The sequence below is a fragment of the Chiloscyllium plagiosum genome, unplaced genomic scaffold (genome assembly GCF_037043375.1).
Source record: "Chiloscyllium plagiosum isolate Xiang-an unplaced genomic scaffold, Cpla_swu_hap1 HiC_scaffold_30, whole genome shotgun sequence".
Taxonomy (NCBI): domain Eukaryota; kingdom Metazoa; phylum Chordata; class Chondrichthyes; order Orectolobiformes; family Hemiscylliidae; genus Chiloscyllium; species Chiloscyllium plagiosum.
In genome coordinates this window covers 29,969,865-29,997,592 of record NW_028270168.1, presented here as the reverse complement: position 1 = coordinate 29,997,592, position 27,728 = coordinate 29,969,865, and the positions used below count along the sequence as shown (strand labels likewise).

Here is a 27,728-nt window from a genome sequence, read left to right as displayed (position 1 = left end):
AGTCTTACTAAGCTAACTACCAGATCATGGCTGATCTGTTTCTAATTCCATCTAAACACTTTGGTTGCATAATCTTTAATATCATTTGGCAACATAAATTCTAAGGTTGTTAACATCTTTCTTATAATAGAGTACCCAGAACCAAATGCAATACTCCAACTGTGAATGTACAAATGCATTGTTTAAATTCACCAAAGTTTATATTCAATATGCTACATATAAAATCCAAAATGGCTTTTTCTATTTACACTACCACCTATGTAATTGCACCATCTTTTTTTCATTAAAAATCTCTCCTGTTAAGATATAACTTGTTTCAATGTTTCTTTTTAGAAAATAATCAACTCTGTGCACACAAATAATATTGAAATAATTTTTAAAGTAGAAATTTTAACCAGACTAACATCAAAGGGTCTATGTTTCAGAAAGTCAAAGTCATTTTTAGGATTAGATTTCCACACTTGTTCATTGAATTTGTTCATAATGCTCCCATTTGAAATGTTTGAGATTTCAACAGAAACTTAGCAAGCAGATGCATGTAAAATAATTTGCCAAAGGTGATGATTAATTGTGGACATCTGTTTTGCAAGGCTTCAATTTTATTGCTACTCCTGCTTTGGTACAATCCAGCATTTGCTTTCCAATGACACTTGGAGAAACTGTCTAACTTTTTAATCACAGTAAAGTAGGAGCCATATTTACATGCTGGTTTTCCAGTACACAGGTGGCAGTATAACCTAGTTCTAGAAGAGTTTGAATTCAAAATATATTGGATAATTCAAGACTAGTTTTAACTGGCAATTTGTAAAATAACTGAAGTGCTAAATCCTCAGGGTTTTTCTGCCAAAGTGTTGAGCAATAGATGGGATATTTTAAAAACTGTAATGTCATGCTTGATAGGCAGTGGATGTTATGTGAAGTGAGAAATAATGCTGATGGAATAACGACTATGATCGACATTGGGGCTCAGGTGGCATGCATAAACTGATCAGTTGCATCTTGTGACTCTCCTGTAACAATTATCTTGTGTGCCACATCTCAGAGGTTTAACCCTTTTGTGTAAATATCATTCAAACTCTGTAAAATAATGCCATAACACATCATTATTTGGTGTATGAAATAACTCCACAGTGGCCGTCATCAAGTCACCCTTTATTTACACATGGACAGTTCTTGACACTGGTCTGGCTTCCTGACAAGCAGCTCTCAGAATGAACAGAACCTCTGACACTCCTGTTTAGATTAGATTACATTAGTGTGGAAACAGGCCCTTCGGCCCAACAAGTCCACACCGACCTGCCGAAGCGCAACCCACCCATACCCCTACATTTACCCCTATACCTAACACTACGGGCAATTTAACATGGCCAATTCACCTGACCTGCATATCTTTGGACTGTGGGAGGAAACCGGAGCACCCGGAGGAAACCCATGCAGACACAGGGAGAACGTGCAAACTCCACACAGTCAGTCGCCTGAGGGGGGAATTGAACCCAGGTCTCTAGCGGTGTGAGGCAACAGTGCTAACCACTGTGCCACCGTGCCGCCCACGGTGGTTTATTTTGTTTAATCTTCTGGTTATATATTTTATTAAACAATTACAAAACAGTTTACAAAAAACAGTTAACATTAACAGCTGTATACAAAGAAACAGCAATTTTACAAGGGAAAGGAGCAGCAAAGCCAGGCCCCAAACCCTACCATTCAACCAGTTTACAGGGAAATTAGGACAAACCTCAAATCCCAGTTTCAAACATTACAAGACAGCAACAGTGACATTTGTACATAAAAAGACAATCCAATTACATAAAAAACAGTGCATGCAATACAGACCCAGCAAGCCCCCATCCCTCCCACCTTCCGGCTACTCTAAGGCAGCCCGCCCCTACACACCTTCTGGCTCTCGGTCCACCCCATGCCCTTCCAGTTCTCGGTCTGCCCTGACACACCTTTCGACACCTCTAGGACAGCTCGCCCCTGTACACTCCTGTTTATTTTTTTAAATTTTATTTAGCAATTACAAAACAGTTTACAAAAAACAGTTAACATTTACAGCTGTTTTACAAGGGAGAGGAGCAACAAAGCCAGGCCCCAAACCCTACCATTCAACAAGTTTACAGGAAGATGAGGACAAACCTCAAATCCTTGGACAGCCAGGGCCACTATACTCCTGTTTTTTTAAATTAAGGAGATGCTGAATCTCCTGTTTTTTTTATTTTATTAAACAAATTACAAAACAGTTTACAAAAAACAGTTAACATTACAGCTGTACGCAAGAGACAGCAATTTTACAAGCGAAAGGAGCAGCAAAGCTAGGCCCCAAACCCTACCGTTCAACCAGTTTACAGGGAGATGAGGACAAACCTCAAATCCTTGGAGAGCCAGGGCCACTACACTCCTGTTTATATCTGTGAGCCTGGACTTCTTGAATGGACCAAGCTAACAGCCCCAATTGGGGAATTCATATTCCATGAGGGCTCCCGGCTGACCCCATTATAATTACAATATCCCTTCCCCTATGAGTCAGAGGACATCAGCCTGTTCTTTACCTTGTAGCCTCTCCTGACGTGTTTTCACACCATGTCCAGTTCCTCTGACTCAGAGGGGAAGGGATATTGTAATTATAATGGGGTCAGCCGGGAGCCCTCATGGAATATGAATTCCCCAATTGGGGCTGTTAGCTTGGTCCATTCAAGAAGTCCAGGCTCACAGATATAAACAGGAGTGTAGTGGCCCTGGCTCTCCAAGGATTTGAGGACATCAGAGGACATCAGAGTCAGAGGACATCAGCCTGTTCTTTACCTTGTAGCCTCTCCTGACGTGTTTTCACACCATGTCCAGTTCCTCTGACTCAGCCTCAGATACAAGCAGAAGACTGGGAGAACATGGCAGGCCAGGCAGCATCAGAAGGTGGAGAAGTCGACATTTCGGGTGTAAACCTTCTTCAGGACTGGGGGTGGGTTTAGGGGGAGTTGTAGATAGAGGGGGTGGGGGGGCCAGGAGGTGAAGTGGGGATGGGTGAAGACAGGTAGAGGGTACTACCTGGTAGGTCAATGGGAGGAATGAATCCGGTTGGTGGCAGGGAGGAATGGAATGGAAGGAATGGAGCTGATAAGTGAGTTGGGATTTGGGAAGGGAGGTTATTTAAAATTGGAGAATTCAATGTTGAGTCCTCTGGGCTGTAGACTGCCCAGGCAGAAGATGAGGTGTTGTTCCTCCAATTTGCGGTTTTGTTTGTTATGGCCATGGAAAAGGCCGAGGATGGTCAGGTTCGAAAGGGAGTGAGAAGGGGAATTAAAATGGACAGTGACTGGGAGGTCCGGTCAGCCCCTGCGGACCCAGCTGTGATGCTCAGCAAACTGTTTCCTAAGTTTACATTCGGTCTCCCTGATGTAGAGAAGACCACATCAGGAGCACCTGAAGCAGTAAGTTAGGTTGGAAGAGAGGCAGGTGAACCTCTGTCGCACCTGGAAGGACTGTTTGGGGCTGTGGATGGAAGTGAGGGGGCTAGTATACTGGCAGGTCTTGCATCTTTTCCAGTTGCAGGGGAAGGTACCTGGGAGTTTGGTGGGGAGAGTGGTGCAATTCAAGGATGTCAAAGAAGCCAGTCCTTGAGGAAGGCAGAGAGGGGTAGGGAGGGGAAGATGTTCTTAATGGTGGAGTCTAGTTGGAGTTGGTGGAAGTAGTTAAGGATGATGTGCTGGATGCAGAGACTGGTGGGGCCGTAGGTGACGACAAGGGGAACTCTGTCTTTATTGCGTTTGGAGGTTAGGTTTAGAGCAGTGGAATGGGAATGGAAAAGGTGCAGTGGAGAGCTGTCTTGATGACAGAGGGAAGAAAAGCACTTTGATCAAAAAAGGTGGACATTTGGGATGCTTGTGAATGGAATGTCTCCTCATCCAAGCAGATGCAACGGAGGCGGAGGAATTGGGAGAATGGGATGGAGTTCTTGTAGGATACTGGGTGGGAGGGGATGTAGTCCAGGTAGTTATGGGAGTCTGTGGGTTTGTAGGAAACATCTGTCTGGACACTGATGGTGGAAATGAAGAGGTCAAGAAAGGAGAGGGAGGTGTCTGAGATGGACCAAGTGAATTTGAGGGCAGGGTGGAAGTTGTGAGTGAAGTCAATGAACAGCTCCAGTTCAGCAAGGCGTTGCACCGATGTAACGACAGTCTTTGATGTAACGGCAGAAGCGTTGGGGCACAGTACCTGTGTAGGTACTGATGAGGGACTGTTTGATATAGCCGACAAAGAAACAGGTGTAGCTGTGCTCATCTGAGTGCCTGTGGCCACCCCCTGGATTTGGAGGAAATGGGAGGAGATAAAGGAAAAGTTATTGAGGGTGAGGACAGGTTCGGCGAGGTGGAGGAGGGTATCGGTGGAGGTGGATCAGATGAGACTGTTGGAGAGCCTGGAGGCCATTCTTATTGTGGTTCTGTTCGCCGAGTTGAGAATTTGTGTTGCAGACGTTTCGTCCCCTGTCTAGGTGACATCCTCAGTGCTTGGGAGCCTCCTGTGAAGCGCTTCTGTGATGTTTCCTCCGGCATTTATAGTGGTTTGTCTCTGCCGCTTCCGGTTGTCAGTTCCAGCTGTGTTGCAGTGGTCGGTATATTGTGGGGCATGGACATGAATAAGTACTGCACATCCATAGTGAAGAGAAAGCGCTGTTGGCCAGGGAACTGGAAGTTACTGAAGAGATGGGGGGTATGTTTGATGTCAATATGTAGGTGGGAAATGCCTGAAGCAAGGGGGAGAGGATGGAATCGAGGTTGGACAAGATGAGTTCGGTGGGGCAGGAGCATGCTGAGACAATAGGTTGGCCGGGGTTGTTGGGCTTGTGGATCTTAGGTAGCAGATAGAACTGGGCAGTGCGGGGCTGGGAGACTATGTGTTTTGAGACAGTGAAAGGCAATGAGGGCACGGACAGTGTAAGTGATTTTGGCATGATGGGGTCGTGGGTAAGGGGGATGTGTTGTCAGGTGAGTTGGCGTTCGGCCTCTGCAACACAGAGGAACGTTCCCCAGCCAACCACCTTTGTCAGCAGGTTTGATGGTGAACCGGGAGTTGGCGCAGAGAGGGTGGAGAACTGTACATTCGAAGGGAGTGAGGTTGGAGTAGGTGAGGGGTGTGGAGACATTTAAGTGGCTGGTGTCACGTTGGCAGTCAGCAATGAAGAGTTCTAGGGTGGGTACAAGGCCGGTGCGGGGGCGGGGCTCACCAAGTGGAGGAGGAAGGTTGGATGTGGGAGAAGGGGTCCTTAGAGAAAGGTTGGGAGTTTTTGTCCAAGAAGAAGGAACAGAGGCAGAGGTGAGGGAAGAAGAGCTCCATGCCGTGGCAGCTCCAGAATTTGTTGAGGTGGGGGCAGGTGTACTGGACCATGGCCAGCATCTTACATCCACAGCATCTCAGAAGAAATTCATCCTCTTCTTCAGGCAGTAAATGTGTCTGCCATGTCCATCTCAGAATCTGAGATTGCTTCGACTCTAGATGGATGGGGAGAACCCATGGGTTCCGACGGCCTTTCTGGATGCTCTGAGGTGTGGGTATGTTTTGCTCCTGTCCTGTTTATGAGTTTGCAGCTTTCATGTGGTCCATGTGCACCTCACCTATTCAAACTTTGTATGTCATGGGACCTGACCTTGCGTTGACAATGCCCCTTACCCATGCAGGGCCACTTCTGTCATTTCGGCACCAAACTTTGTCTCTGTGTTTGACAAATACACTCTATGTACACCCAACCACTTTAAGTGGGCATCCACAATGACTTAGAACATTGAGCCTATGAAAGGGCTGGCATAGTTGATGAGTGGCGAGCCCAGGATTTACCCTGCCATTCTCCCAATTTTGGGCAAGCTGCTAGCAGTAAGTTTTGTCCTTGTTGGCATTCTAGGCAATGCCCCACCAAGGTGGCTATGTCTGCACCCAATCCTGGTCCCCAGACATAACATCTCACCAACATCTTCATTTTTGACATTCCCGGATGACCCTGGTGGAATTCAGCCACCTGGCGGTGACATTTGCTTGGGACAATCACCCTTGCTCACCATAATAAAATGCTATTGTCTATGGTGATCTGGTCTCAATGAATCCAGGAGGGTTTCAGTTCTGGTTGTGATGGCCCTTTTGTTACCCCCATCACCACCAGCTGTTTTAGTTTTGCCAGAACCAGATCTTTTTGTGCCCATGGTCTGATATTGTCAGCGGTGACAGGAAGGGTGTCCAGGAAATTTAAAATGAAAATGGACCAGTGGCCAGTGGCGGCACCACTGATGGTGTTTCTGCCAGCAGGAAGCAGCTCGAGGCATCCATATTTACAACTTGGCCTCCCAGATGGCGATCCAACTTGCAATTGTACACACTTAGAATGAGAATCCACTGCTGAGTTTGACCTGAAGCTTTGGGCTTTATAGCCTTGTCCTGTTTGACTAGCCCTCGCAGGGGTTTGTGGTATATTTACTATTTAAATTTACATCTGTAAAGGTATTGGTGGAACTTCCATACACCAAAGATGACCACCAAACCTTCCTTCTCTATCTGGGCGTACTTGCACTCTGCATCAGCCAAAGTCCTGGAAGTGGATGCAATTAGACTTTCCTCTCTGTTGGGCCACCTGTGAGTCAAATACTACCCTGATATTATTTGGAAGGCATCACCTGTCAGCACCAGATCTCGCTTGGGATGTAGTGTGCCAACACCTTAGATAATGATAGCTGCTTCTTCACTTCCCTAAAAGCTATATCTTCTACATGAAACCATTTCCAAGACTGACCTTTTTCAATAGCAGATGTAAAGGTGCCAGGATGGATGCAGGTTATGTATAAACTTTCCATAATAATTCACCAGTCCATGGAAAGATCTAAGTTCTGGTACAGATGTGAAAGCCAGGGCACCTTTGATTCTCCTCATTTTATTTTGCAATGAGTGTGAATGATGCTGTATAAAACATTCCAGAGGTTTAGACAAAACTTATTCACTCAGAGACTGGTTAGAATTTGGAACCTGTTACCACTTGCAGCATTTAAGCTGAAGTTTGATAAGTATATTAGAGCGAAGTGAATACAAGGATATGGTAACAGGGTGAGAGAAAGTAAGCTGGGAGGAAGCTCACATGGAGCATAAGAACGAATATAGATATACTGGGCTGATTGGCTTAAATCTGAGCTGTGACATTCTATGTAATAAATGTTTACAAAACATTTCATTTACAGTAGAAATTAATGGATGAAATGGGCAACCTGTCTGTATGGACCAAATGCCTTCCTTCATATCTACCGAAGGAAATTATTTTAAATCAAGATCTCAGGATATTTTTGTAATTGATATTCCAAATGTATTTCACTTCCACAATCTTTTGGTTGAGAGTATATTAGATATTATCTCCCCTCTGTTTTTTTCCCATTCTGTACTTCATGGACCATAATTCACCTTGCATGTGCACCATTTAGAGCTGTAGTAGTTCTCAAACTAACATCATGAGTTATTCAAGAAACACTGGCCAGTCATTTTTCCAGTTGTTGAGTGCGACCCTCATTTTGCCGCTTATAGCAACAGAACAGTGATTCAGTACTGGATGGGATTGAAATCCCATCATACCTAAGTGTATGTTTTCTTGTCAACACAACTATTTTTTATTCCTTGACTTGATAATTGCTGCTATGACTATGACATTTAGACATGCAGTTAAATCCTTTTACTGGATTAGGTAAAGCAAGACAGTGCTTCTAATCACATTTGTATGCAGTAAGACTGGTTATACTAATGCTGAGTATTATCTTGTTTATACAGTGGGTGGGGAGCAAACTTGCATCTAATGTAGGAACTGAATATTTGTGCTTCAAATTAGAATGTGTTTTCATGAAACTGTAAATACAAATTGAATTAACTTGAACAAAATTCCCCAAGCTTAAATAATTTTAATTTTCAGCAATCATAGAACAGTTTTGTAATCTTTTTCCTTTTAAATCAATGTAAGGAGGCCTCTATATATTTAATCAATATTCTCTACCCAATGGAAACAATGGGAGGTCAACTTCTAAATGAACTATAGCAAAACAGTTTAGTTGAGCACTGAGATGTTCTTTTGGTCAGTGACTATATTTGCTGAAGTGAAGAAACAACGCCCAACCTGTACCCACCCTAAGAAACACATGCACATACATGCAGACATACATACACAACTGGTCATAAGACCATTCATTCTGTCATTCAATGAGATCATGACTGATCTGTTAAACCTCAAGTCCAATTTCCTAACATATTTTCATAATCTTGATTTTCTTGCTGATTAGAAATCTGTCTATCTCAACTTAAATTTACTTAATGAACCAATCTCAACAGCCCTTTGTGAAAATGATTTCCACAGATTCACTACCATCAGAGAGAAGAAAAACATACCTTCAGCTCTCACTCAGGTGAAAATTGGTGGTATGCATGTTAGTGCTGCTTTTCCAAGGAATGAAAAGCCACTGCAGAAGCCACACAGAGTGAGTGGGGTGGGAGGCTGGGCTGGTGAGATTGAATGTGAAAAATAAATTGCAGGCAATAGTGAGAGAGGCAGAACATGAGCCTTGCTGGGAGATGGGTGCAGTATCAGAGATGGAGTGACTTTAAAGTAGTAAAGTGTGGCACTTACTTTAGAGCAATGGAGGAAGCCGTTGACCTTCTTGTGGCACCACTGCCCATTTCTCTGCACTGTGGAGACGACACTGACTTGGGTGGCAACATGGGACCAGGATGCCAAGGTATGGTGATGTGCCCTCCTTTGCTAATCTGTTTCTTTGCACTGCTCTCTTGAGCAGGATGTTTGAGTCCTGGTTGGAGATTTGCGGTGCTATCTTTTTCTTCTCTGACATATTCAGAGTCTGGTTGTCAATGGGCAGGCCAGCTTCAGCGCTTGTCCAGATGCACAGCAACCTTTCAAATATGGTGCAGTTGCAAGGAATGCTGATCTTTCTGCTGAGTGGTGAGTTTTGCTTTTGGAATAGTGCATGATAAGACAGGACAGAACTGCACATGAGTGTTGCCATAGGGGTGGGTAGATAATTAATGTGGCATGTTTGAAAAGATCTGGTGTGAGAACAAGCTCAGCTCTATGGCAAAAGTAACCCTCCAAAAAAAGGACCTAATCAAGAAATCATAAAATTCAGCCATATGTCTTCTGCCTTGCATTCTAACTTAGAAAAATTTGACTACAGCCATCATCCCAAAACAATTTTGGGGAAGAATTAATCGGATATCATCCTAAGACAGATACTGAAAATGCAATGGGCTTGCTGCTCCTACTTTCCTAGGAGAAAGTGAGGACTGCAGATGCTGGAGATCAGAGCTTAAAAATGTGTTGCTGGAAAAGTGTAGCAGGTCAGGCAGCATCAAAGGAGAAGGAGAATCGACGTTTCGGGCATAAGCCCTTCTTCAGGAATTCTTCATGAATTGTACCTTCATAAAGAGCAGAAAATGTTGTGGGATGTGGATGTGGGCAGTAGGAATTTGTCAGAGAAATTGTCAAAAAATATATTTAAAACAAAAATCTGAATAGATGCTATTATATATATGAACAGTTTGCGATATAACACCAACATTCTTGAATTGAATCAGCACTTGGGAAGAATTTACTTTTGTTAAATTCATAACATTATGCATTTGATTGCAAACAAATTTTGATACAATGCACTTCCATTTACAGTAGGCCCTATTCATGCTGAGCAGACACTAGGTTGGACAACTAGCAGTAGTTTTAGTCTGAGCTTTTTATCACTAGTTAGCCAGTTCTTTAAGTATTCAAATTCACTACCATCAGGAATGAGGTATATTTTTCCACTAGAACAATGGTCAATGGTTCATATGCCATTGAAGGTAGACCCAGGCATAATTAATATGTGACTCAGTGTATTCTTCTCCCTCCATTAGGTTAGGAAAATATTCCTGATTTAGGGAAGGCAGATGGTTCATGTCCTGCTCCCATGAAGTCAACATCCATTTCTGAGAAGTTTTAATACTTTCAAAAAATAAATATTTTGTACCTCTGGACAATGTTCAGGACCAGTAAAAATTGGTTTCTAATTGTGATCTCTGGAGCAGAAGTATTACTGGCATTTATCATCCTCTGTCTGCTTTAAAGCATTCTATTTCTAGATTTTGATCAGCAATGTGCTTGTTAGTGTACAAATTAATGGATGGCTAGCATTAATAACTGAGATGTTTTGGGCTACAACAGTAGTTTTGGACTTACCATATGAGTTTGTGGTTTTGCTGTTGATGCGCAAACCTAGACTAATGGACATTTTCAGGAACTTCTGTCACCATCATTGTTTCATTTGAGTTTTCAGTACATGACCATAATCTAAATGAAAAGTGACATATTATTTTACTGCCTGATATTTGACAAACACTCTTTCCATCGCAGAATGTCTCACCTGTTCTGTGATCCCTATTGGTTCTGTATAGACTGCATTCAAATTTTGATGCACTATATTGTCCAGTACCTCTTTTTCTCTTTGCTCTATTTCAGTTCCAATGCCGATTAAAGCAAATGGTGGTTCACTTTCTTCAAGCATGCAAAAGGATGGCTTGATTGGAGGAGTGACAAACCCAAATGAAGTGTTCTGCTCCGTCCCAGGCCGTCTGTCACTGCTTAGTTCTACGTCCAAGTACAAAGTGACTGTGGGAGAGGTTCAGAGGCGCCTGTCACCACCAGAGTGTTTGAACGCATCACTACTCGGAGGCGTGCTCAGGAGGTGGGTCAAGTAAAGAATGACCTATACAGCGGGGAGGAACTGCTGAGAGAAAAAAAGAATCAAGCAGAAGAATAAAGATTAATTAAGACATTAGTTTGGAACAGCGAGATAATAGTAAACATGAGAAGTATAGGGGATGAAAGGCAGTATGAACTGGAAAAGAAGAAATGACTAAAGAAAGAAAATTAGGAAGGATAGAATCTAACAAGAAATAATAAAATGCAAACTAAGAAGTAGGATAAAAGGAGATAAGCAAACTACATAGAAATTAAATGTATTTCAAGTTAGAGTGAGCATGTATAAAATCATTAATATTTTCATGAAATCCTGCTAAATTCATATATATATTGAATAAACAGAGAATTGTATAAAATTGTTACTTTTCCATCTGTGCACTCAATTGAAACAAATGTCTGTCTTCCTTAGAGCAAAGTCAAAAAATGGAGGAAGATCTTTGAGAGAAAAATTGGAAAAGATTGGATTGAATTTGCCTGCAGGAAGGCGCAAAGCAGCCAACGTTACTTTACTCACCTCACTTGTCGAAGGTAAGGAATTTTTCAGCAACCACTCAAGGGCATCTGTAATAGAAGCTCATGTTTAAACCCTTTGGTTCTGCATGCTGATAAATGTACATGGGGGTAAAAACGTATTTATGCCCCTGTGAATTCATGAATGCATATAAAAAGTCGATAATTAGTTTTGAGACTCAACCTCAGGAGCTTGGTTCTGCAGAATCCTACAGGAATTTTCAGGCACTCAACAAATATGTACTCTACATATTCCAAACTGTTTCATATTAATACTGGATGACAACACACAAGTACATGAAGATCTACATGCCTATTGATCTCATTGTGCAAGCAAATGAGGTAAGGAGCATAACTTCATTTTTTGCCTAAAATTTGCCTTAAACTGCTTCCATAAATATAATCTATTCCCCTATAATTAAAAGCTACGTTTTTCATTAAAAAATTCAAATGAGCTTATTGCTCATATTAAGAATATAAAACAGCAAATTTGGAATTTAGTGCTATAAACAGATTTATCAGACAACTCAATGTAAGCAGCTTCAATTGATAGCACCTTTTACATAATCAAGATTCTCTTTTACAAAGTGCAGATGAATAAGAAGCTGTCTGACTCGTTATGATCTCCCAACATTTGTTTCTTTCAGGTTAACTACAAAATCTTGCATTTCTATTCATAGTATTTTTAATATAGATGAATATTGCAAGTTGATTCATAGAGACATAAGCACTACCAAATTTGACCAAAGAAAGAATGATTAGGATAAATTATCACATTGCTCAAAAAGACATTTTGCAAGGAAGAGTTTGGTTGATGGAGGGATAAATGAACAAGGGGAGAGTTTAAAAAGAAAATTTTAGAGTTTGGGAGGTTGGTTTCTGAAGGCACAGTTGCCAAATATAGGGTAAAAAAAGAGACAGACAGAGGCCAAGAAAATTCAGGGGGAGATTTTAGTGCTTAGTAAGTTACAAATGGATGGTAAGATCATGGAGACCATTAATAAGATATGTTAAGACATTTCAAATTGTAAGTGAAAACTACTACAGGAATTTCTTTCTGTCCTTTTTTGCCTCTTGTAAACTCCATTAATAAATTTGAGGTAAAAGGGAAAAACATATATATATTTATTTATTTTTATTATTTATATTTATTTTAAATTATTATTATATTTAAGATAATATTGTTATTATTAATATTTATTTTTAGGTCTAAAAATAAATTGATGATTTTCTCCTATTGTGGTGTGCAGCATGATTATAACCATTTCTGTTTGCTACAGTGCCAAAACGATTATCATGCTGCCTGTCTGTCATCTCAGTAAACAAATGTTTTACTGACTTTTCTTTTGTCTGAATACTTAATGAACTTTGCCTTCACTGTGTCCTTTGAATAGTCAAACTATTATGAAGACTGACCATAACATCCTTTTGTTCTGACTGGTTCAGTCTTTTTGATTGTTTGATTTTATAAACAGTAAATGGTGACATTAATATTTTAAGACTAACTGCTTTGCAAGAATTGGAAAACCCAGTAAAGTCAGTGAGCTTGATTGAAATCAATCAAGGTCCTGCTGTTATTTGTTAATTTCGAGCAACCACCATATCCTATTTACCAATTGCTCTAAGTCTGTATTTATGACAACTTGTAATTTTAAAACCCAGCAACAGTATGTCATTAAATAGGCTAAGTAATCAATAACCTTGAAGAATTCTTCCAGACAGCAGACCAGGAAATGTAAAACACTGATGATTCTTAACCTCTTAATAATCTTTCAGACACTAGATGGGGTCTCACCAAAGGTCTATATAACTGAAGCCTAACCTGCCTAACTTTTGTATTTGATTTTCTTGGAATAAACAATAACATCATATTAGCTTTTCTAAGTACTTGGTGCTCTTGCACACTAACCTTTTGCACTGGAACACCCGGATGCCTCAGCATCTTGTAATCTTTCACCAATTAGATAATATGCTTTATTATTATTCCTCCTGCTGAAAAAGGCAAGTTCATATTTTCTGATATTAAATTCCACTTGCCAGATCATTGCTCATTTTCTTAACTATTAATATGGTTTATAGCTTTCTTATATTTCCCATTTTAACAACTTGCTTTCCTTATCTACTTTAGACTGAGCATTACCATCTGAATGCAACATAGATTGACAGTCTCCATAATCCTTTCCTCAATGGAAAAAAGATGCAATGTATGGATAAATTCCTTTTGCTTACAAAGAAAAGGGCTCTATGTGTGAATATATGCAGCTTCCAGCACAGGCAAATGCATCACGCATTGAGTGGAACTGATACTCTTAACTTGGTTTTCAATCCTTACCACAATCAGGGTATTTGGTCAATGTCATCCAATGGCAAAATCAGATCTAATATCGGACAGGTATTCTGAGCTTTGTAAACTCGGTCAGCATGCTTCCTGCTGTGGATGGTCAAAAGAATATGGGACTACAGCCTGGCACTTGAACTGAAACTCATGCCACATTACCCATTGTATGGTTAGCAAAACATCCTTTTAGCTTGAATCCTGTCCGTGAAATATACCATTTGTGGATTTACTGCAAGTTGTACAGGTAGTTTATTTACAAATGTATATTACAAACATACACTTGTTATTAATGCAATGTGTTACTTATTATTTTGTGTGTATCTTACACACAAAAGTCATACTGTATACTTGGACTGAGGATGCAGTTCAAAATTTGGGTTTAAATGAAATCTTCTGTACAAACATCTGATCTCTTTTGAGACCAAATTAGGTAAAAATTTGGCTGGGCAATTGGTTTGTGCTGATCTGTGCTGATCTGCTGAGTGACTCAAATTCAGTCATGACTAGGTGGAGGAGGCATGGCACAGGCTGTGCTTATTATACTGAATTTTATCTTTAGAGTCTTACAACAGCAAAGGATTCCAATTTTAATCAAAAGGGCTGTAATTTCTGTCTCAGCAGACCATTTTAAACTATTAAAAGTTACCTGAACCAAAGAAGCACCCTGTATATTATCCTGGTGAAGTTTAGATCCAAAACCTGGAGGTTGAATACTGAGAGATAAATTGAATTTCTTCTCTCATGAGTAAAATTTTGTTTTTAGTAATCATCAGGCCACTGAATCCTGTCCTCACAATGGTTCTAGAATTTCATTTGAAATTTTTGCTCCTGCTGCCATTTTGCAGGCGCACAGTCATTTTAAACATATTTTTTTTAAAAAGGGTGTTTATACTGGTGTGACGTGAAAATATTGCAGACTCTACTGTCTGGTGGGAGAAAGCAGGTCATTTGTGTAGGCAAATCTAATTATCTGCCTGATTAGCCAGAGTTTGTTCAAGGAAATGAAAAACTGTTTCTAAAAGGAAATTGCTAACACTTGACAAATAATAAACATTTGCTTTATAGATGATCTATTTGCTTTCTCAATCATTGTTTTTGAAGAAGGCTAATCTCTTTGATGTTTTTAGTTGTAATAAGGTTTCTTAACTGTAGTCCAAGTGATTCTAAAGTTTGAGGTGAAATACCCTCCACCTTTGAACTCACAGTGTGTATACACACACACACACACGTTTTCTTCCACTTTCAGTCTCATTTTGTAATGTTGACACTTTCTTCACCTTACTTTGTTTCATTCTTTCACACCTCTCCAGAATAATGAGTTCAAATCCTTCAACTTTCTTTGCAACCTCCCACTTTCTTAACATACTGTGCACTCCAGTGTCCCATTTTGCAACCTTGTCCCACAGGACTCACCTTTTGCTGCTTGAGTTGTGTGCATCCCCTTCCTCAAATTCACTGTCACTGACAACTTTTTGTTATCATGGATCCTGTGCTTGAGTTACTTCTTGTCCCACTTTCAAAATTGTCTTCAAAGCTAATTTCAACATTTCACTGACACCTTCACTAAATCAGTAAATGTTCTATTGTTTTTCTTGTAATTTCTTCTCTGTTAAGCATTTATTTGCTGCTTTAAAGGTATATTTGCAAGGTCATTTTTCTTGTCCACCTTCTCAATTTTTCATTATTTAATTTCCCTGTTACTTTGTTTATTGTTACTCTCTTAAATAATCGTGTCTTCCATTATTTTTACTCCATTACCATTTTCTCTTATTGTAACCATCTTCTTGATGCACTTTCATTTTTCACTATTCTATCCTTTCTGTCTCTTCGTTTTACCATATCTCTTAATGATGTTTTTCAACATTTGATTTGAGCCTCACTTCTTGTTTTGTTAATCCTCATTGAGGGGATGTGAGCATCATTAGCAAGGCCAGCATTTACAGCCTATTCATAATTTTCCTTGATGAGATAGTGGTGAGTCACCAACCAAACTGCTGCAGTCCACATGGTAGAGTTACATACAAAATGCTGTTAAAATTTGAGTTCCAGAATTTTGACCAAGCAATATTTCTAAGCCAGGATGATGTGTACCTTGGAGGATTATTTTAGACAATGATGTTTCCAGGCATCTACTGTCCTTGTTCATCTAAGTAGCAGAGGTAAAATATTTGGGGGATACTGTTAGAGAGATCTTGGCAAGTTTACTTATTTGTTGGTTATTTGTTGAAACTTATTTAATTTTAAAAAAATCTTATTAATTTATTATAAATCTATCATTCCTAACAGTGCCATAATCATTCTGTAACTTCTGTGTTGATTTGGCTCATCTCAAATAAGTCTCTCTACAACCATTATATCCAGCTAGTTGCTTTTTGGCTCTTTCTGTGCAAAAATGTTCTCAATGTCAGTGTAACTGAGTGTCACTGTAACCTATTTGGTAGTACTCTTGCCTTTGAGTCACAGGGTTGTGGGACTTCGAGAAAATAAATCAATGTTAATACTCCAATGTACCACTGAGTGTGTGTTGCATTTTCGGATTTGTTGTCTTTAACATGGAATGTTATACTGAGGTCCCATCCAGTTTCAGTTTAATTTAAAGGATCCTATTTCAAAGAAGAGCTCAATAGTTATTCCTGGTATTTTAGCTAATATTTATTATGCAATCAATACCACAAGAATAGATTATCTGGTGATGATCATGTTCCTGTTTCTGTGAACTAGCTGTGTACAAATTGACTGCTGCATTTCCTACATTACAATAGTCACTATACTTTAAAGGGGCTTTTAAATTTAATTGGCTGAAAGTGCCTTGAAGTGTCCTGTGGTTGTAAAAGCCACTATATTAATGCAAATATATTTACCAATTTTGTCCCTTTTCGAATTAATAGCTAAGAAATGGTGTGTTTTCAATAAATCCTGTCATCTCCTGGTTGTTCATTAATCATATTAAGTGCTTTAAGATCTAGGTTTATAATTTTTCAGAACAACAAATTTCTTTTGCTAAATTTTATTGTTAGTCATTGTATAAAGGAGTAATTAAAATGAAAATGTGACAGTACTCTATCAAAAAGAGGTGAGATATATTTGTTATAATGTGTAGCGCAGCAGGTCAGGCAGCATCCAAGGAACAGGAGAATCGACGTTTCGGTTGGAGGAAGAGCGCCTCATCTTCCGCCTAGGAACCCTCCAACCACAAGGGATGAACTCAGATTTCTCCAGTTTCCTCATTTCCCCTCCCCCCACCTTGTCTCAGTCAAATCCCTGGAACTCAGCACCGCCTTCCTAACCTGCAATCTTCTTCCTGACCTCTCCGCCCCCACCCCAATCTGGTCTATCACCCTCACCTTGACCTCCTTCCACCTATCGCATTTCCAACGCCCCTCCCCCAAGTCCCTCCTCCCTACCTTTTATCTTAGCCTGCTGGGCACACTTTCCTCATTCCTGAAGAAGGGCTTATGCCCGAATCGTCGATTTTCCTGTTCCTTGGATGCTGCCTGACCTGCTGCGCTTTTCCAGCAACACATTTTCAGCTCTGATCTCCAGCATCTGCAGTCCTCACTTTCTCCTATAATGTGTAGAAGCCAGGTAGATGATTTCCTTCTACTTTCTTGTACATCTTCAGTGAAAATTTTCAGCAATTAATCCAAATCTAGCCCAGTAGAAAATATATTACATTGGATTTGCAATACTTGTCATTTGAGATCTCATAAGTGGAAGGCATTCTGATCGAAAAAGGAGAATGTTTTGAAATTATCATTAAACAATATTCTGAAAATTGATTATTTTTAAGAGGCAGTTGATATTGGTGGAATATGAGTGGTTAACTTCTCACAGCTTAAAAATGTGTTGCTGGAAAAGCACAGCAGGTCAGGTAGCATCAAAGGAGTAGGAGAATCGACATTTCGGGCATAAGCCCTTCTTCACGAATGAGGAGGGTGTGCCAAGCAGGCTAAGATAAAAGGTAGGGAGGAGGGACTTGGGGAAGGAGCGTTGGGAATACGATAGGTGGAAGAGGTTAAGGTGAGGGTGATAGGCTGGAGAGGGGGTGGGGGCGGAAGAAGATTGCAGGTCAAGAAGACGGTGCTGAGTCTGAGGGTTGGGACTGAGAAAAGGTGGGGGGAGGGGAAATGAGGAAGCTGGAGAAATCTGCATTCATCCCTTGTGGTTGGAGGGTTCCTAGGCGGAAGATGAGGCACTCTTCCTCCAGGCATCGTGTTGCCATGGTCTGGCGATGGAGGAGGCCAAGGACCTGCATGTCCTTGGTAGAGTGGGAAGGGGAGTTAAAGTGCTCAGCCACGGGGCGGTTGGGTTGGTTGGCTCCACACACATCATTTACTACATCTGCTGCATCCGATGTGGCCTCCTATACATTGGGGAGACAGGCCGCCTACCTGCGGAATGTTTCAGAGAACACCTCTGGGACGTCCGCACCAACCAACCCAACCGCCCCATGGCTGAACACTTTAACATGGATAGGGTGAGTGGTCAAGGTCTTTTTCCTAGGGTGGGGGAGTCCAACACTAGAGGGCATAGGTTGAAGATGAGAGGGAAAGATTTAAAAAGGACCTGAGGGGTAACCTTTTCACATGTTTGGAATGAGCTGCTAAGGAAGTGGTGGAGATGGGTACAATTACAACATTTAAAATGCACCTGAATGGGTGTATAATTCGGAAGGATTGGCAAATGGGAGTAGGTCAGATTTAATGTCTGGTTGGTGCAGATGAGTTGGACCAAAGGGTCTGTTTCTGTGCTGTATGCCTCTATGATTCTATGACTTCTATATTTTTGACTAAGTGAACTCCAATTCCCAATACTTTCACCTCTTCAGAGATGAAATTACTTTTGTCAGCTGCCCAGATGATAAACAGAAGACCTCCTTCAGTTTAATTATGTTACTGACTCCATCATGTTCACACATGATCTTCTTTTCATCAGAAGATCAGAAGATGTCAAATTTTGAAAGATAATAAATGTCAAACAAATGTATTAAGCAGTAAAACAAAAAATACACTAGTAACACAAGATTTTTTTATAGCTGTCATTATCACTTATGAAATTTTATTAATGGTTACAAGTCAAACACATATTTGAATGAGTTCCCAAAATCTTGATGTTTAAATTGAATGGCTTGCTTAATGTTGTCTCTGTTTTGGACACTTGAACTAGTTTATGTATTAAATCACTTTACCCAAGAACTGTTGTGGTGAGACAGATGAAGGGACACAAAAGTCGGTTTGTGGTTTAACATGATTTTATTAACAAGATATTCCTTATTAAAACACCATGTAACCTTTCCCAAATTCCCATAATATTTACTCTCTATCTAGCTCTATCCGTATAACCTGCAATGATCCATGTGTTTGAGCCGGGCTGTTGGAATCTCCTTCCTCTCTGACATAGGGCTGGCTGTCTTCCACAAAGGTGGGGCTTGCAGGTCAGGATCTTCTGCTGAATCTTCTTAGGCTACCGCATGGATCTCTACCACAAATAGAAACACAGAGTCATAGAGCTCTGCAGCATGGAAACAAACCCTTCGGTCCAACTTGTCCAGGCCGACCAGATATCCAAAATAAGTCTAGTCCCATTTGCTAACATTTGGCTCATATTCCTCTAAATGCTTCTTATTCATATACCTATCGAGATGCTTTGTATAGGTTGTTCTGCACAACCTCCTTGTGGGTCTTCATTCAAGCTTCATTGTGTCTTCACTGCCTTTACTGAGGGGTGGCATCCAGGAGTAAGTTCTTAACTACTGTTCACTCCTGAATTTCCAAAATGTTCTGTGGGTCTTTGGCCAACAGGGTCATAGGCTGGGCTGAAATCATCCAATAGGATTGCATCAACACACTTCACTATTGCCATGCTGGGAGGTGTAAAGTGCACATACTTAGGCAGAGAAGATGCCTGAACATCTGATCGACACTTCTCCAATATGAAAACCTAGGGTTGGTTGTTATTGATTCCTCATGAACCCTTGTAACATCTTTGTTCTAGGCTTCTACTGTTCTGCTGGCTGATGCTTCATTTTGTTTGGCCAATTTATGTCAGGCCTGATTTCTCTGGCTGTGGATCAATTTAGAATGACCAGTTTGGCCTGTGGTTGCTTGACCACATTAGGTATCTGCTCCTTTGTGAATTTGTCAGCATTATCTGCCTTCGCTCTATTGTGATTTCATTGTCTTTGCTGTGAATCTAAACAATTTATACATCTTCACTGTTTTAAACTGTACTGTAATTACAGAGTTTGTAGTTATGTCAAACAACTTATGAAGGTTCAATTTTTAACCCTTAGGATCCAGAAGCTTCAATACGGGCTCTTTTAAGCCTTTTTTTTTGCTTTGAAAATTCCCGGTTTTCCAGGGGTGGCACGATTGCTCAGTGGTCAGCACTGCTACCTCACCACGCTATGGACCTGGTTTTGATTCCATCCTCGGGTGACTGTCTGTATGGATTTTTCATGTTATTACCATGTCTGGGTGGGTTTCCATCGGGTGCCCTGGTTTCCTCCCAAAGTCCAAAGATTGGCAATGCTAAATCACCCATAGTGTTCAGGGATGTGTAGGTTAGGTGTGTTAGCCATGGGAAATGCAAGTTTACAGGAGCAGGATCGGGGGTGAGTCTGGGTGGGATGCTCTTCAGAGGCTTGGTGTGGTCTTGTTGGGCCAAATGGCCTGTTTCCACACTATAAGGATTCTAATTCTCAGTTTCCCTTACCTCAGGAAGGCAGTCCAGTGAAGGTTCACTAGGTTGATCCTGAATATGGAGGGATTTCCTTATGAGGAAAGATTGAGTAGGATAGGTCTGTACTAAATGTAATTTAGAAAAGGGAAAGACAACTTATCAAAACATAAAAGTTCTTACAGGGCTTGACTGGGTAGATGCTGAGAGATTGTTTTCCTTTGTGCAAGAGTCCAGGACCAGCAGTCATAATCTCAGAGCAAGGGGTTGTCCAGGTAGGACAGAGATGAAGAGGAATTTCTTCTCGTACTGAATCATTAACATTCTTTACCACAGCTGGCTGTTGAGACTGGGCCATTAAGTATATTCAAAATTTTTAATCATTCAAGGTATCAGTGATAATGGGGATAAGGCAGGAAAGTGGAGTTGAGGATTATCAGATTAGCTGGAGCAGACTCAATGGACCAAATGGCCTATTTCTGCTCTGATGTGTTCTGGTCTTATGGTCAGTTTCATTGTCTCATACATACCTTGCCCCTAATAAGGCCATTCTATCTGTAGTACAATGACCGGAATGATATACACTTCTGCAGGTGGTTTGAGCCAATAAAAGCTCACTATCTCTTCCTTGAACTTGGATTCCAATTCAGAAGCTATACACCCAAAATTTGCAGAGGTTGAATGTCTCAGTATTTGAAGGAAGTATGAATTATGACAAGTGAGACTGAATAATGGAATAATGACATCTTTTGAATTGCTCTGGACATCATGGCATTATTTCATGAAGGGAATGCTTCTTTAAACATTGAGATGTCACATCCATAACGTAAAATGTTTAAGTAGTCAACAAAACTTTGCAGAGTTACAGCGCTAACAGTATTTTTTGAAAAAATTAAGATTGGGTCATGGTGGTACTATGAAAGGTCCTGCTTGAAAAAAAACTATTGATTATAAAACTCTAGATTATTTCAGTATTTCTAAACTACTTTTTAATAGTTATGGCAGTAGGCATGAGGACAAAGTAGGGAATCACTCAAGAACACATATTTTAGTGAGGCCTTTCTATTTTTTAAATCTGTAATTGATGTCAGTAGTGAAATACATCTAAAGTACAACATTTGCTTTCCTTAATGTTTAACAGAGGAATATTTACTGAAAGGCACTCAACTGTTAGCTTTTGATGCCTTTTTACCCAACTTCCAAAATTTCTTAAATGATATTTGTAGCTGAATTGATTAAAGAAAATGCTATTAAGCTAGATCCATCTCAGATTGTGTAAAATGAGAGCTCTTATGAGTAGTTCTAGCTGGGGATGTCATTGTTTCTTTCTTTATATGAATGAACATATTGCTTTTTCTTTAGATATCCACATATGAATTAAATTCCTGCATTCTTGATGTGGTCCCAGGGTTGCCCTTGGTCAATTGCATGCGAGTGCTTTTGAACAATGCAATGACTGACTACTACTTACCTAAGACAATCTGGTGATTACTGTCAAATGTATATGCAAGGCCAAATCCATGTCTGGGATTCATTCACCAGCTCTCCCATCTGAGAATCCAACAAAGTCGCCCTGTAACTAAAATACTGTACTGAACTTTCTTGTTTACAATGAAAATAAAAATGACTTACATGAATAAAGACATTTCAAGAGGAAGAAATGAAAAGGGGAAATGGACATGAAACAGGTATTGGGTGATGAGTTAGGGAAGGTTACTGAAGTGTGGCTTTTGCAGTTGGGGAGAGAAGAATCAAGGTTTAAGAAGAGAATTACAAACCTCAGGAGGATAATAGCTCATGTGAATGCCATCCATATAGGACTGAAGCAAGCTCAATAGAATCAGAAGCAATGATGAGGAGGTGTAGAACGCAGAATAAGGGTGGAGCAAGACCATTGAGGAACTTATAAGCAGGCAAGAGGATTTTGAAACCAATGTATTGGGATATGAGGAGCCAGTGAAAGTTAACTGTGGTAGGGAAGTAGGTGTATGGCACATAACACGTGAAAAAAAGGGAGCTGCAAAATTCTAAAATAATTGCTGTGTGGATGCTGATCCAAACACTGGCTAAGAAAAGGTCAGCATAGTTGTTAAAAGGCTTGAATTAGAGTTTTAGCCGGAATGGTGGTGTGGTAAGACTGCCTTAAGATTGTGCAGCCTTTAAGGTTTGAAACTTAGCTCAACCTGAAGCCAACCTCAGAGATTCACCAGTGGGAGAAATTAACTGTTATATTTTTGACCTCATGCTGAAAAACTTTTGTTCACACTGCAGACCCTAAATTACTTAATTCACTCTCTTTTCCAATTTATTTCCTGTAGGAGAGGCTGTGCACTTGGCCCGGGATTTTGGGTATGTTTGTGAGACTGAGTTCCCTGCAAAGGCAGCAGCAGAGTTCCTGACCCGACAACATTCAGACCCAGCTGAGCTCCATACTCGAAAAAATATGCTGCTTGCTACCAAGTGAGTACCAGATTTTCGATACACATCTTTCTCCACTCAAAAAGATCTTAACATACCCTTAGCTCAGGCTCAGGTTGTACAAACAAGAGCCTTTTGAACATTTGGAGTTCTCAAAATTCAGCAAGAATGTAAGAAAATACAATATAGGAGCAGGAATAGGCTATGGAGTTTCTTGAGCCAACATCATTCACTAAGATCATGGTTAATCTTCTCCTCAAGTTCATTTTCCCACTTTATCTACTTATCCATTGATTCCCACCTTGAGGCACTTGACCTATACATGTTGAAAGCCACTTCTCTAAGGTAGATCATAAGGATTTCCAATGCATTTCTTTATACTAGTGACCACCAGATTAACTGAGAAATCATATGATTTTTATTCTTAACTCTAATATAGAAATAAATTGACAGACTTAAAAGAGTTAATCTCAAAGTCCCTGCTGAGTTTGAGTTTCATCTCAGGATCTGAGCAACACTATTAGAATTAGAATTGTATCCAGGCTGTTTGCTTGGAATTGAATCTCCCAGTCCTTACAGGATCTTATTGTTCTAATCAATACACTGTACATTTAATAGCAATAATCTTGTGCAGCCTGCAGATGTTTCCACAATGGAATACTGTACTTTGAGCTGATTGAAGCACTTAGTTACCAGCTCTCTCAGTCTCTTATTCCAGCATATACTTAATTGGAAGATGCAGGGCAATTGCAATGCTGATAAAGGTCACTCAGCTGTCAAATAATGGAACTGCAAAAGACAAAGTATGTTTTTTGTTCAACTGGAATGCAATAATTTATAATGATCCAAAAAAACTTAAATGTGCAAAACCTGCCTTCCAAGGTCTAGAAGCAATACATCCAAAATGTAGAAAAGGAGAAATACATAGAGACACATGACATAGGTTATAAAAATTGGAAAATCTTGTACATAACTAGTTAAAAGTCATTGCTGTTTATGGCACAGAAGAAAGCCATTTGGCCCATTGAGTCTTTGCAGGTTATCTATGGAGCAATACAATCAATTTCCCCTCAGCTCTTTAAGCTTATTTCCTTCAAGTGCTCATCTACTTTCCATTTGAAATAATTGACATCTCTGCTCTAACACCCACCTGAGCAACAAATTTCAAGTCATTGCTACTCCTGTTTAAAGAAGTTTTTGTTCAAATCCTTTAAAAATGTAAGAGGATTAAAAAAAGAATGAGTGAGATTTTTCTGATTGTCTATATTAAATATCAGTACCAACAGCATTTAGATTAAAATGTTGCCTTCCTAAATTGTTACAGATTGATTTTATGACATAACAGTGGTTTCCAACATGTGCAGGCTAGCTGCAAACCTTTCAGTAAGTCTTGTTTGAACTTGGCATTGAGTCCTTGCTTTGCTACAGCAGTAATTGTTCTCCATTTATATAGTGACTGCTCAACTGCTTGACAAGGTGCAGCTTGATTGCTGTTATTTTCTCATCAATATTAACAAAGTCCCATTTCAAGGAACATATGGTACTGCAATCTCTTGAGATCTCAAATTTGTGTAAAAATAGTGAACAACATTGCCATTAAATGTACATACTTTTGGTTTCACACTAATAGCTTTTGCATCCTTAGCTGTCCAAAATAGCCGTAAAATTGCAAGTTGATGGTTTTCATGCTTATTTAAAGGTACACTGCCCTGTGAATATACTTGTGTGCTGCATGGGAAAGCATCAGCACAATAGTGATTTAGAAATGCCGGTGTTGGACTGGGTTGTACAAAGTTAAAAATCACACAGCACCAGGTTATAGTCCAACAGGTTTATTTGGAAGCAGTAGTTTTGGAGTGCTGCTCCTTCATCAGCAGCACTCTGAAAGCTAGTGCTTCCAAATAAACCTATTGGACTATAACCTGGTGTTGTGTGATTTTTAACAAGCAGCAGAGTAGGCACTAGCACAGCATACTTGAGAGGAGTTGATGAGTGGGTTACACAGCAGTAGCAGGCAATGAGCAGAGAGACATAGAGAACAAGTACAAGAATTAAGGTTGATAGCTTGAGAAGAGGAGGAAGATGCTGTCTTGACTATGAAGCTTTTTTTTAACTCCAGGTGACATGGTTGGGAAGAATGAATGTGGTAGGGAGACAATTGTCAGGAGCTCAGAAGAAATTGGTGTGAATGAATCAGCAGTGGAGCTTGTGATTGTTTCCCTTATCTGCATTAAAATAACACATTAACAGAAAGAGTGTGGTAGTTAATCATATCGTTAATAATGGCCTTCATTGCTATGTGTAAAGTCATAACAACACTCTTCAACAAGTCTGAATGCAACACCACTAGTTCTGCTGAAAAAGCAAACAAAAAGGGACTCACTTGACAATCAAAGCCTATTCCTTGAGACAGTTAACACTGAAGTAGCAGCTCTGAAATCAGTAGCAATAGGTTTGTTTGGTGCTGGCTGCCCCTGAACTGGACCTAGAACTGTTAGAGGAAATCTGAGTGCAGAGGTCTCTGCCATTCATCTGTATCAAATTAACATTGTTGTAACATTTTCAAGTGCAGTCAAAAACAGTCATCAAATTAACCATACAGGAAATTATTGTGCAATGCTTTTCAGGAACAGAATGGATTAGCACCTATTTCAACCTGCATTGCAAGTATATTTTAGGTGCTATTTGGGAGTAGGGCAAAGGAAAATCATTGCAGAAAAGTGACATTTTTAGGCAGTGAGGAATTAACTATTAACCAATTGCAATAGCAACCATGAAATAGTGATTATTATGCTTTGGAAATTTTTCGCATGATTAAAATAAAGAAAATTAAATAGTGGGAGATCTTCATAATAGTGATTGCTCTTCCAACACGAAACTGACCAGAAGCATCCTCTTTTTGATTTGGAATCACCTGACCTAAGCAACAAGGGCAATGATTGCCCTAGAATTGATTTTGTTCTTGGGCAAATCAAAGGAAAAAAGGAGGGAACATTTAATTTGTGTAGCACCTCATGCACAGGGTTCTTCATTGATATAGTTAAGAATGGAAATGTGTTGCTGGAGAAGCGCAGCAGGTCAGGCAGCATCTAGGGAACAGGAGAATCGACGTTTCGGGCATTAGCCCTTCTTCAGGAATGGCTAATGCCCGAAACGTCGATTCTCCTGTTCCCTAGATGCTGCCTGACCTGCTGCGCTTCTCCAGCAACACATTTCCATCTCTGATCTCCAGCATCTGCAGACCTCATTTTCTCTTCATAGTTAAGAATGGCCTACTATTGCCTAACTCCATGGAAATGAGATAGTCTGCTGTGATATGCAAACAAATAAGTTTACTTTGGTTTTCATAGTTATGATTGTTGTAGAGTCCATTAATCCATTTAGTTTCTTTTTAGAAACTGAGAATCTAAGTGTTTACTAAAAGAATGAAACCTCAATGTTCTTGATTTTAAATGAAAGAAAACTCACTAAAGCTAAATAACGTGAATACTAATCACCAAATATTTAAGATAGAATGTAGTGATGTCTAAGACATTAAAAATGTACACAGTTAATTGTAAATTGAACTAAATTTCTCAAGTGAAATTTCCTTCTACACCCATTTGACTTGCACTCGCACTAACTCCTGTGAGATAGTTATTGGAAATTAGAAAATTAATGACTTTGTCTGAGGAGTATTTCAAAGATTTGTTTGAGGATTGATATTTCTTGGGCCTTCTACTTACTTCTGACAAAGGTTTTTCTGTAAATCTTCTCTAAGCATTACATGGATCCCTGATCAACCTTGGTGTCACTAGTATCTTAAGTGGAGATAAGTTAGGTTCCCACCACCACCCCCAGCTATATTAGTCTTTTACTCTGGCTTTTGCATCTGAAGCGCTTCTCTTCTCACCCTGGTTATTCCAGAGGTTCAAGTCACTATTAGCTGTCCTTCAAAGTTTTAAACTCTCTTTAGCCATCACACAGAACTTTACTGAATCTTACTTGAATGAAATATTCATATTTCTCAACTGGTTTTCAAAGTAAGTACTAAAACTCTGTTTGAGACCAGAGCCCCACCTTCAATCTACTCACCCTGTAATTAGCTGCTGGTTGACCCTTTGCTATTCTATTGTTTACCTCTCAGACAACCTGGCTACATGATCAGCTACTGCAAGCAAGGTGCATTTCTCAGATCTCAACTCCCAGTGAAACCTAATTCTTAAGAGACCATCACTACAACATAAAATACAAGACATTCCCTCCTCCCCCCACCCCACTCTGCCAAAAGCACTTAGGCAATCACATTTCCTTCTTAAAAGAAAAAAAACTACTGACCCTTTAAAATACTACACGTTAATATGATGAACAACTTAACAACTATCTTAGAGTCATAGGGCTTTACAGCATGGACAAAGACCCTTTGGTCCAACTCCTCCATGCTGACCAGATATCCTAAATTAATTTCGTTTCATTTGTCAACATAGACATATTTTATTACAATATACACAATGATCCCCTTGCCGTGGTTCATTCAAAATTCCCTGTAATCCCAGATTCTTAATTCAAAGAAAATATTATTTAAATAGATGGAGAATTTTGGTCCAAAGCAATTTTTGTATAAATAACATTTTTAAATCACCTTTTTGAGGTTATGAGTCATTTAGAATAACAATCAAATTTTGGATAAAATCTTTGCCATTATGCGGTTTATTCCTGCAATATGGGCAATTTTTAAAATAAATGATTGCCACATCAGACTCTAGCAAAACAAACAGAGACTCTTGGTCCAGAGTTTCTCCAAAAATGTAGATAGATTATGGTCTGGGTCGATCACAATTCTTTGACTTTGCTGAAAACTGTTGAAAAAGCAAAGCAAAGCTAATGTTTTTTTTCAATTGGGGAGTACATTCATTGACAAGGGTTAGGTTTCCTCAAAAAAAAACTAACTGGATGCTCTTTAATATTACCATCAATATCATATCTAGTTTAATATCACCATCTTGTAAAGGTATGTCTCCCATGCCCATATCACTGGAATGAATTGTATAGCTT

At 39.8% G+C, this 27,728-nt stretch overlaps 1 protein-coding gene across 1 annotated transcript in view; it reads left to right on the top strand.

Annotated features, from left to right (window-relative positions):
• tfap2e (transcription factor AP-2 epsilon) overlaps nt 1-27,728 on the top strand; it is a 78,762-nt gene that overhangs the window by 42,750 nt on the left and 8,284 nt on the right. Inside the window, exons 4-6 of the mRNA XM_043717717.2 lie at nt 10,508-10,733; nt 11,160-11,278; nt 22,595-22,736. Of these exons, the coding sequence (XP_043573652.1) occupies nt 10,508-10,733; nt 11,160-11,278; nt 22,595-22,736 (487 nt within the window). The remainder of the gene's footprint in view (nt 1-10,507; nt 10,734-11,159; nt 11,279-22,594; nt 22,737-27,728) is intronic.